At 41.4% G+C, this 12,179-nt stretch overlaps 1 protein-coding gene across 1 annotated transcript in view; it reads left to right on the forward strand.

The window, feature by feature from the left end:
* LOC147035495 (cholesterol 7-desaturase nvd-like) overlaps positions 1-12,179 on the forward strand; it is a 45,435-nt gene that overhangs the window by 8,191 nt on the left and 25,065 nt on the right. Inside the window, exons 2-4 of the mRNA XM_085848493.1 lie at positions 3,151-3,339; positions 3,794-3,972; positions 5,644-5,769. Of these exons, the coding sequence (XP_085704619.1) occupies positions 3,151-3,339; positions 3,794-3,972; positions 5,644-5,769 (494 nt within the window). The remainder of the gene's footprint in view (positions 1-3,150; positions 3,340-3,793; positions 3,973-5,643; positions 5,770-12,179) is intronic.

Below are 12,179 nucleotides of genomic sequence, written 5' to 3' on the forward strand. Positions count from 1 at the left end.
CAGTGAGGACTTAACTTCAGGACTTCCGGATAGTGATGAGTACTGTATTCTTTCTCGATTTTTTTTTCTCGATTTATCGACTTACTGTATTCTTTCTTTCTCGATTTCTTTCTCTATTTTCTTAAATACAATGCCCCAATCCAGTCTTCGTTTACGAGAGCGAAGGAACGGCCTGTGTAGTTGTTTGAAAGTTGTTGTTTTTTTGCACATATGGGCACGTGAGAGCGAATGAACGGCCTGTGTGGTTGTTTGAAAGTTGTTGTTTTTTTGCACATATGGGCACGCGAGAGCGAATGAACGGCCTGTGTGGTTGTTGTTTCTGGCACGCGGTTTGAAAGTGTTTTTTTTTTTTTGCATGTACAGCCACGCACGTACGGCCACGTGAGAGCGAAGGAACGGCCTGTGTGGTTGTTGTTTCTGGCACGCGGTTTGAAAGTTTTTTTTTTTTGTGTTGTTTGCACCTACCGGCACGCACTAGTATATGTAGACACATATATATATATATACACATCCCAGCAATCTGGAACCCACGACCGAAAATGAGTTTATCCAGTTTTATACCTTGTTGGCAACTGCAACAGAGCTTCACACCTCACACAAACAAACCAAGTCAGCAGAACTGAGAATGTGCCACTTCCTCTTTGCACACACCCTCACCCAAACATTGAAATATATCTGTGTGGTGAGGTATGGTATGGAATCGCAGTGGTGAGGGAGAGCGGTCCTTCTCGAAACCAACAAAACGTATTAAGGATGAAGTCAGGAACTGAATGCGACAAGATCGACTTGAGAGTCTTTCAATCATGAGCATTGTGTGGAAGTATTGAGAGGACTTCACTTCTCAAAAATCATTGACGAGTTTCGGCAAAAAAAAAAAAAACATAGGAAAAGACCGTGGTAATGTTACACTTGTGGTGGTTTGTATGGAAGAACTGCCTCCACCTTCAAATGTAAATGACAAATAATGGTCTTACAAACAAGTTGCGCTGTCTTGGTACCCTCGCCGAAGGAGAGGGTATTACATTTGGGTCCGTTTGTCTGTCTATTTGTTTGTCCGCACAGAACTTTCATGTTTTTCTCCACAACTGCTCGTCGGATTGAGACGAAATTTTCACCATTGAAGCGACTACTCATGTAGAATGTTTTAATGATAATTATGACGTCATATGTCACGTGGTGTGGCAGCCATGTTGGAAAACCGGAAAAAACTTTGGACCTCCGTATCTCTGAAACCGCACCAAGGAAAAAATTGAAACTTCGCACATGGCAAGTACTCCCAATTTTTTTTATGACGTCATAATTGCATATGTAGAACACTACATGTGATCACTATGAAAAATTTTGAGGGTCATCTCAGGATAAAATGGTCCACAGAAAAAAAAAATTGATGACATCATCGGTCATGTGATTTGGCAGCCGTATTGTTTAAAAAAATCTTCTTCTCTGAAGTGGCTGAACAGATGAGGCGAAACTTCACACGTATGATCGCCTGTCCATGAGGAACAAAAGGTTCACACATGACGTCATAGGTCACATGATTTGGCAGCCATATTGGATTTACCCAAAAACCTATAAAAAAAATCTTCTCCAGAATGGCTGGACAAATCGAAGGGAAGCTTCACACAAATGTTCGCCATATCTTTTCTTGTTTTAAATTTGTTGTCATTGTGGATTTAGTTTCAAAATGTAATGATTTTTTTTTCATAAAAGCGTTCTTATTTATTGTTTGTAGAGGGTTTTGTTTGTTTTTTTAAAACATAACAAAATATTAAATGAGCATAGTCACAGTATCGATAAGAACATATCCTGAGATTTAGACTAGACCTGACCTGACCTCGTGCATACTTAACAAAGTTCACTGTGATTTAACTCACTGACGTCTCTTACTGCGGGATGGGAAGGAGAGTAGGAGGGCCCATGGTTGGGTTATCGCTTGGGGCACCTTTAATCCATCCCTATGTGAGACCCTATGATAACATCTTCACAGTGAACCTTTGAAACATGCTTGACATATATTTAAATGTTAATGTGAGATAAAACGTTCAGTATACCATAGCTCGGTGTCTATTTGGCAGGCTTTTCCATGTTTGGCAATGGCGACAGATGGAAGATAATGTAAGCAGCAAGTGTTAGTTGAGACAAACTAATTTGTCTACGCAAGGCAATTGCCATTACCTAATTACACTCAAAGAGCGGTAATGAGCTAAGACAGTGTGTGTTCGAATGTGCTGAGAAACATCGAATGAAGAATCATCTTTTTATGGAGATGAAACGAAGTAATTCTTACATTGGTTTGGCTTGTACGTGTTCCCATCTGAACCCCTGGCTTATGAGGTTGGGATGAAAGCAAGGTGAAGATTCTGCCGACCACATTTTGTTCAATTGTTTCTGAATGTTCTCATAATTAATGTTAAGTACGCCGATATCTCCTAATGTCTCTTGTATGCTCATCCTTGAGCGTTAAATCGGTCAAAAAGCCCCCCCAAAACCCCCAAAACTGAAGAACTTTATCACAAAGTAATTCCACATTGAAAGACCATTGTGTAGTAGTTGCATACCTTACAAACCAGTTATCCACTCTCTGCCACTTAACTCTTCCATTTTACTTCTTTTGTATGCAGCATAAGGCTTCAGGAAGCATCATTTGCTGATGGCACAGGTGTCGCTGATGCAGTCAGTGACCCTTGTAGGTTAGATCAGGAATTTGTAAGTTGTTCAGGGTGCCGGCAATAGCTCGAGTATTCTTCTTGAAGGACTCCATGAGGTCTTTAACGTCCACCAACGAATGTTGGCAGACGGGGTGCCCAGTTTAACATCCATCCGAAGGATGGCACACACATCGATGAATCACCCTGCCTGTGAAACATCTGGATGACGATTCATAGGTGGCCCGGGATTGCTTCTGCCACACAAGTGTTGAGACGGCCTCAAAGGTGAGTGTGCATACATCCTGCTAAATGGAGGTGAACACACATAATTAGGTAACGAAGGCCTCGTCAATCAAATATGAAAGCCAGGTCTGAATTCGTTAACATTTGCACTTCGAGAAATGAAATTTCAATTATCTTAAAATTGAAAGACCCAATCATTTCAATGTCTTGTTTACAGCAGGAGATCGTTAGAAGTAACCAGTCACCGCTTTGTGTCCAGGAGAACAATTGGCGGTGTTTCGTGCCGATGAGGGCCAGGTTTCCATCTTCCATGCCTACTGCCCTCACCTGGGCGCAAATCTTGCGATGGGGGGTAAGGTGCGTGGAAACTGCTTGGAGTGTCCTTTCCACGGATGGCGTTTCAGAGCCGAGGATGGCAAGTGTGTGGAAATACCATACGCAAGGAAAGGTGAGGATTTCGACCACTCCGGATGTGGTCCCTTTGCGATGTTGCTTCTCTAGGGTGTAGTTTTGATTTAATTTTCTTTGCCTTTTGACCATCTAACCGCACAACTGCTGTAGTTTCGCACAACCGCACAACGGTGAAACTTACTTGCTTATTATCTGTTGTTTGTTCACTTTGTTTTCCATTCACCAAACCTTACGCGACAAACTTTGTTCGATTCAAAGCAAACAAAAGAATCGCTATTATTTCGTCCGACAAAATTGAATCCCATCATTGAAGATGTGAAATCGTTCGTTTTGAATCAATAGCCTGTTATTTTGTCCGAACATTTCCAGAATGGGTTTCCAGTTTATTGATTTTTAAAATATTTTTAGCATTGAAGTTTTACATGGTTGAGCAGATGAGTCTCGTAAGTCACATAAAATGGCATTTGTCATTTTGGGGAATTGCCTTACAGTCCCTGAGTTTGCACGTACAAAGGTCTGGCCCAGCTGTGAGATGAATGGCCTAATTTACATGTGGTACCACTGCGATGGAATCGAGCCCGAGTGGAACGTGCCGAAGCAAGAAGAGGTGGTCAGTGGAGAGTGGGTGTTTCGAGGACGCACAGAGCATTACATCACTGCCCATATACAGGTATTACCAGCCAAACAGCATTTGGTATGGGTGGTGTAGGTGAGGGTGAGGGGAGATGTAGTAATAGCACATAAGTGCATATCTCAAACAGACGAAAGACTCTGTCAAGGCTTGTGCCTGCTTGCATCGACGGACAATTCGAACGATGTGTATCATCAAATGAAGATTGACAAAGGTGTTGGCTATATCGTCGTTCCCCTTCTTGAGGCATTGACGAGCGAGGTAACGTTGACGTTTTGCGTTTTAATCCTTCATTCGAGCAACGCATCTCTCAAACAAGTTTGACTACAAATTCAGTGACATGTTTCGGGAGAAAATTCAACATTGTCATGTTTGCTAGTTTCATGCATTCCTCCAACAAGAACACATTCTTGTCGCATCACCGGCAGCACGCCACAGATCCAGCAAGCTAATTGCTTGATGTACAACTTATTACTGCAATTGTGATCATAATTCTTCTTCGTCTTCTTATGCCATCCACTTAACGTGGTGACGTGATTAAATTTTTCCATTCTTCTCGATTGGATCTATATCATTGACTAAATCGACGACGCCCCCCCCCCCCCCATTCTCCCGGGTTCCTCGGGCCTCCAGAATAGGACTTCCTTTGCTGGTTCTTGATGGCGCATCACACGACCGGCAAGCTGAAGTCGGCGTTGCCTCAAAATAGCAGAGGTGTGGGGAAGAGGACCATACACAAATCTCCATTGGTGATGTGGTCTCACCAAGAAATGTTCAGGACTTTGTGAAGCAATCGGATGTAAGATGATAATTTTGAAGGGTTATAATAAAGGTGGATCTGTATATTACACCTATGGGATAGGGGGTTGAGAAAGGAAGGGGTAATGAAAGAACAAAACGAAGAGGTGGAAGAGCGGGAGAGATAAGACTAAGGTATTTTGAGCGGAGGAGGTAGGAAATGCTTGCAGAAGATGGGGGCTCAATCCAGGAAGACCTGCTCCTTGTGAGGCTCCCAAATTCCAGGCTCACCTTCACTCTTGTTCCTCTCTTCTTCTGCTTGTGAAACCTTCTTCTTCAGTTTGTTCAATTTCACTGTTCCTTCCAGGGCTTTAAGTTGGGAGTACATCAACATCTCAGGTCACCCTCCATTCCGACCCACGATCCTTTACCTCTCCCCATCTATTTCCAGGTTGCTGTGTTTCCTCCTGTTTGTTATTCCTCTTGTTGTGTCTATGTATTATCCCACTGCCCTGTTGTCAATGCATTGCCTTCAACACTGTGTGCCATTCTTCAAGTAGCTGCCATTTTACATCCATAATGTGTAGAACCCTCGAATAATACATCACATTGGGAGCACAATTTGAACAAGTGACAATTGGCATTGTTATAATTTTGGCCACATGAGAATTTTGGAAAACCTTGAATTTGGAATGCAGTCTAGCTCAGATTTATCAAACCACATCAAAACCTCCAGAGACATGATGGCAAGTAATTTGACAAGTCTGGGCAAACATATGACAACTTGGTGGGTCTGAACTCTCACATATTATATGCCATGTTTAGAAACTCATCTTTAAACTGGCAGGCCCGGTTGCAGCCTATAATTTAGCTTGTTAAAGCATTGTTTGAGCCATGACTCCGTGTCCACAGGATATTCGTGAGAAGTTGGCTTTTTCCTGGCTGTGAAAACTCTGACTCGCATTCCAACAGGAAATCCCGGAGAATGCAGCAGATTTTGCTCACCTGCAGTACGTGCACACTCCTTTTGTACTCGGTGGTGCAAATTTACAGTACACCTGTTCCTGGCTCTGGCGGACATTCCGGCACTTCTGGAAGGTGTGTGTTTTTGGGCAAGGTTTGGGAGCACAAATGGAGTATGTATATATATATATATATATATATATATATATATATATATATATATATATATATATATATATATATATATATACATATATATATATATATATCAGAGGAGTTGGTCACGAGAAGCTTTAAAACAAAAGAGTTCATGTCAAAAGAAAGGTGAAGGAAGCATTACATATTAATGTAGAGGCTAAAGGCCACCATACATCACCCAATATCAGCTCAAAAGATAGTGCAAAGCATTCACGATGTAACCATTGCGAACTAGCCAAAGGAAGGTGTACTAATAAGGCATGATCATGTTTGTGTCTTTATCTTCCTGGCACCGTTAGGTGCAGAAGACTGATGAAGCACTTTCATTCATTTTGGGTTACAATCCTGGAGGGGTCATCACACCAACTGCTGGTGCAGGAATTTATAATTTGTTCAGGGTGCCGGCGATAGACTGCCTACTCTTCACAAAGGACACCGTGGGATCTTTAACATCGACCAACTACTACCAGCAGATGGGACACCTAGTTTAATGTCCATCCGAAGGACGGCACACACATTGATGAATCACCCTGCTTGTGAAACACCAGGATGACAGTTTATAGCTGGGTCAGGATTTGAACCCAGGCTAGAAAGCTTGGAGGGGAGTGTGTGTACTCTTCAGGCTATCCTGCCAGCTCTTGGACAATCCCACTATATTATACAAGAAAAAGAGCAATCAGAGATTGCAGACCTTCACCAGGACTTGTTTTGTGTGGCATTTGTGTACTGGTGTGTTACGTAATTAATAAGAGACAATTAGAACTGCCACTTTATAACTGCCGGCAGTGATGACCGGGTATCAAGACGTCTCACTTTGATCGGACACCTGAACCTGGCCCATGATGTTTTTTATTATTATTCAATTGAATTCAGAATGGGATTAAAATAAATTCAACTCAGATCAAATGGAAGACCAAATAGGAACAGTCCTGCATTGGAGAAATCATAAGGAACCCAAATAAGCAAAAAGCAAATATGAAGTCATCAGGAGGAACCTGGACAGGATTCACATTTCAGCTGTTACTCTTCTACCCTCAAACCCATCCAGGCACAGCCAAGTGAGTCTTATACAAAAAAAATGAATAAATCAAACAAAAAAATAATAGAACCCAGATCAAAGAAATTGAATAATTCTGGCTGACAGACCATGTGTCCGCTCAAGTTGAAGTTTAAAACACATATTCCCCATCACGACTAGATCCCAATTTTGAAGTTTCACTTCGATTGATTAAGCAGTTCCAGAGAAAACATTATTTAATATTTTTCTTCAATCCAATATGGCTGCCAAACTACCTGACCTATCAATTATTCCTTAACAAACTTGTACGCACGAGACTTGGGGAATACTTTTGTGGCGTTTTCCCTCGATCTGTCCAGCCGTTCTGGAGAAAAAGAATTTTTTAATAGGTTTTAGGGTAAATCCAATATGGCTGCCAAACCATGTGACCTATGATGTCATGTGTGTGAAACTTTTGTTCCTCATGGATAGGCAGTCATATCTGTAAAGTTTTGCCTCATCTGTTCAGCCATGTCAGAAAAGATTTTTGAAGATTTTTTTTTTTTTTTAACAACATGGTTGCCAAATCACATGACTGATGACAGCATTAATTTTTTTTCTGTTGAGCATTTTATCCCTAAATGACCCTCAAAAAGTTTCATACTGATCAGATGTAGCATTCTACATGTGCAATTATGATGTCATAACAAAGTCATAAAAAGATGTACCTATGAAGTCATAAAAAATGACACTTATTCACCATGAGGTACACTTGCCATGTGCCAAGTTTCATTTTTTTGTCTTTGGTGCAGTTTCAGAGATACAGAGGTCCAAAGTTTTTTTCGTTTTTCCAACATGACTGCCACACCACGTGATCTATGATGTCATAATTATCAGCAGAACATTCTACATGAGCAGTCGCTCCAATGGTGAAAATTTGCTCTCAATCCAACAAGCAGATGCGAAAGAAAACACTGAAGTTCTGTGCGGACAAACAAACAAACAGACAGACAAACGGACCCAAATGCAATACTCTCCTTCGGTGAGGGTAATTACGAGTGTACATCTGAAAACTATATAAAAAAATAGGGCGATACCCCTGGGCACTCACCTGGTAGCGGCTGGATAAGATATCCAGGGAACCACTGGTTGGCATGGATGACCCACAAAATATATAATGGAGAAGAAAGTAAATAACTGGATTTTTTTAATGCCATGAACAAACTTTGGTACATCACGAGTGATAAAGGTTGTGGTCAAGTTTTTATCGAAATTGTGTGTGTGGTTTCAGAGAAGAAAGCAAATACAGATTTTGGTGGGAAACCCCCATGTAGACTCCCTTAGACCCCAATTTTTTAATGTCGTTAACAAACTTTAGGACATCATGGGTGATGAATGTGGTGGTCAAGTTTCATTGAAATTATGTGAGTAGTTTCTGAGAAGAAAGCAAATACACCTTTTAGGGGGTAAACCCCCCCCCCACTCCCATAGACACCTTTAGACCCTGATTTTTTTTTAATGTTTTGAATAATCGTTGGTACATCATGGGTGATGAAGGATGTGATCCAAGTTTCATCAAAACTGTTTGTGTGTAGTTTCAGAGAAATAAAAGCAAATGCATATTTTGGGGGGGCAACCCCCCTGCAGATCACCTTCGATCCCGATTTTTTTGTAATGCCATGAACAATCTTTGGTATATCATGGGTGAAGGAGGTCACAGTCAAGTTTCATCAGAATTTTGTATGTAGTTTCTGAGAAGAAAGCAAATACTTGTTTTGGGGGGAAACCGACATAAATCCCTTGAGATGTCGAATTTTTAATGGCATGAACAAACTCTGGTACATCACGGGTGATGAAGGTTGTGGTCGAGTGCCATCATCATTGCATGTGTAGTTTCTGAGAAGAAAGCAAATTCCTATTTTGGCGGGCAACCTCCTGTAGACCCCCTTAGGGCCTGATTTTTTTTATGCCATTACAAACTTTGGTCTATTCACGGTGATGAACGTTGTGGGAAAGTTTAATAGAAATCGTATGTGTAGTTTCAGAGAAGTTGAAAGTATTTGTGGATGGGATGACAGGCAGACTGACGGACGATGTGCCATCCCATAAGCTCCCCGGAACTATGTTCCAGGTGAGCTAAAAACTAGGGCTGGGCCGATCTCCACCAATTCTGCATACGTGTTGGTTGTACCGAGGGTCAGGTGATGGGTAACCCCCCCCCCACTCCCTCCACCCGAAGGGTGTTGGGGACTTACGATTTTTGCTTGCACATGTGCCACAGTGCAAGTGGTTTCCTGACCCCTGCTGCAGACAAGCAGGGATTATTAGCTACACCACAAAATATATTTGTCTACCTCCCCCAATCTCTGTTAGCTCTTATATGAGCCACGACGATGTATGTATTTCCCTGATTTCAATGTATTTCAATGTATTAATTTCCTGAACCGATTCAAATGGGCTGGGCCTTTTTTGCGGTGAGGATGGCTCACAAAATCAGTTGGGACGAGGCTGGATGAATTTGTCACATCTGAAAAGGAAACGCTGATTTTTGAAGTAAAATAATTACTCGTTATCAGAAAGGTATATTTACTGGCACCTCCAAAAGTGAACGGAGGTGATGTTTTCACCCCTGTTTTTCTCTCTGTTTGTCTGTGAGCAGGATATCTGAAAAAGTTGTGGATGGATTCGGGCGAAATGTTGGGGACATGTTGGGTGTGTGACAATGACGAATGATTCGATTCTGATCAAGATCCATATCTGGATGCGGATACAAGAATTTAAGTGATTCTTCACCATTTTCAGATGGGGTAAAAAAACTATATACTGTATAGAATTTTCAAAACTTTTTCTGATTTGACTGTGACCTCCTTCATGGGTTGACTGTGACCCTTGACTTGACTGTGACCTCCTTCACCCATGATATACCAAAGATTGTTCATGGCATTAAAAAAATCGGGGTCTAAGGTGGTCTGCAGGGGGATTTCCCCCCAAGAGATGTATTTGCTTTTTTTTCTCTGAAACTACACACACAGTTTTGATGAAACTTGGATCACAACTTTCATTACCCATGATGTACCAACGATTATTCACACCATAAAAAAAAGAAATAAAAGTTTCAAAACGTTGTGGACAGATGATGACAAAACTTGGTGGATTAGTTGAGTCGTTGACAAGAACAAACTGATTATATTTTGGTTTTGCAGATCTGGCCTATCAGTGGGATACAACACCAAAACTGTTCAGCCTGGCAAGGGTATGCGCTCCACTAAGTGCTGTTCTAGTTTAAAGTCTGCATTCAGAAAGTAAAGAAGATGAGAAATAGGAGATTAAGGCCAGCATTTTAGTCAGAGTAATTGACACATGGAATGGTCTTCCAAGAAAGGTAGCCGCAGCAGACAGTAGGAGATAGGTTCCTGGATGTATTAGAAATAGAGCGGTACGGGGATATTGGCTTCTGGAGATGATAGGCAGCATGTGTGTGGAGGGGTCATGGTTTCTGGGGTTCATGTCGCAGAGGTATGATGGGCCATATGGCCTCCGAAAAGCAAGAAGATTATTATTTCTAACTCGCAGGGGTGTCTGCATTGCCGGGTCCCTCCTCCTTCCCCCCCCTCTTCCCATTCCTCCCCTCCCTTATCCTACCCTTTCCCCTACCTCCTTCCACCCTGCCTCCTCCCACCCCCTCCACCTCCCTCCGGGCTCCCACCCCCCCCCCTTATCCTGCCTTCCCTGATTAGTGGAGGTCAGCTTTGGTGCTTCCCACTCTCTGGGGATGTGGACAGTGCAAGAATGCAAGCTATCTCCACAAATGACTTGCAATACCGTCTGCCACCACAACGAGATGGGGCGACACAACACACATTTACATCAAGATATTCCGACATGATACACAATTTCTGTTTTGAAAGAAAAAGTGATAGTGGGCCGAGTTGAGTCGGTCCAAGTCACAATCACACAATGAATCGGTCCTAGTTTTTAATAATGTGGCAGTTATGTGGTGGTGAGGTATTTTAAATAATGTGGTGAGGTGTTTTTAATAACGTGGCAGTGAGGTGTTTTGAATAACGTGGAAGTGAGGTGTTTTTAAGAACATGGAAATGAGGGGTTTTTAATAATGTGGTGGTGAGGTGTTTTTAATAACGTGGTGGTGAGGTGTTTTTAATAACGTGGGGGTGAGGTGTTTTTAATAACGTGGAAGTGAGGTGTTTTTAATAACGTGGCAGGGAAGTGTTTTGAACAACGTAGTGGTGAGGTCTTTTTAATAACGTGGCGGTGAAGTGTTTTTAATAACATGGTGGTGAGGTGTTTTTAATAACGTGGGGGTGAAGTGTTTTTAATAAAGTGGAAGTGAGGTGTTTTTAATAAAGTGGTGGAGGTGTTTTTAATAACATGGAGGTGAGGTGTTTTTAATAACATGGATGTGAGGTGTTTTTAATAACATGGTGGTGAGGTGTTTTTAATAACATGGTGGTGAGGTGTTTTTATAATGTGGTGTTTTAAATAATGTGGTGGTGAGGTGTTCTTAATAATGTGGAGGTAAGGTGTTTTTAATAAAATGGCGGTGAGGTGTTTTTAATAACATGGCAGTGAGTTGTTTGTAATAAAGTTGCAGTGAGGGGTTTTTAATAACGTGGAAATGAGGTGTTTTGAATAACGTGGCAGTGAGGTGATTTTTATAATGTGGAAGTGAGGTGTTTGTAATAAGATGGCAGTGAGGTGTGTTTAATAAGTGGAAATGAGGTGTTTTTAATAATGTGGAGTTGAGGTGTTTTGAATAACTTTGCAGTGAGCTTTTTTAATAACGTGGCGGTGAGGTGTTTTTAATAACGTGGAAGTGAGGTGTTTTGAATAAAGTGGTGGTGAGGTGTTTTTAATAAGGTGGGAGTGAGGTGTTTTTAATACCGTTGCGTTGAGGTGTGTTTAATAAGTGGAAATGAGGTGTTTTTAATAATGTGGAGTTGAGGTGTTTTGAATAACTTTGCAGTGAGCTTTTTTTAATAACATGGCGGTGAGGTGTTTTTAATAACGTGGAAGTGAGGTGTTTTGAATAAAGTGGTGGTGAGGTGTTTTAATAAGGTGGAAGTGAGGTGTTTTTAATAACGTGGCAGTGAGGGGTTTTTAATAACGTGGCAGTGAGGGGTTTTTAATAATGTGGAGGTGAGGTGTTTTTAATAAAATGGTGGTGAGGTGTTTTTAATAACATGGCAGTGAGTTGTTTGTAATAAAGTTGCAGTGAGGGGTTTTTAATAACGTGGAAATGAGGGGTTTTTAATAACGTGGCAGTGAGGTTATTGTAATGACATGGCAGTGAGGTGTGTTTAATAAGTGGAAATGAGGTGTTTTTAATAAT

Source organism: Eptatretus burgeri, chromosome 1 (genome assembly GCF_056783735.1).
Source record: "Eptatretus burgeri isolate ZD-2024b chromosome 1, Ebu_testis_v1, whole genome shotgun sequence".
In the NCBI taxonomy this organism is placed as follows: Eukaryota; Metazoa; Chordata; class Myxini; order Myxiniformes; family Myxinidae; genus Eptatretus; species Eptatretus burgeri.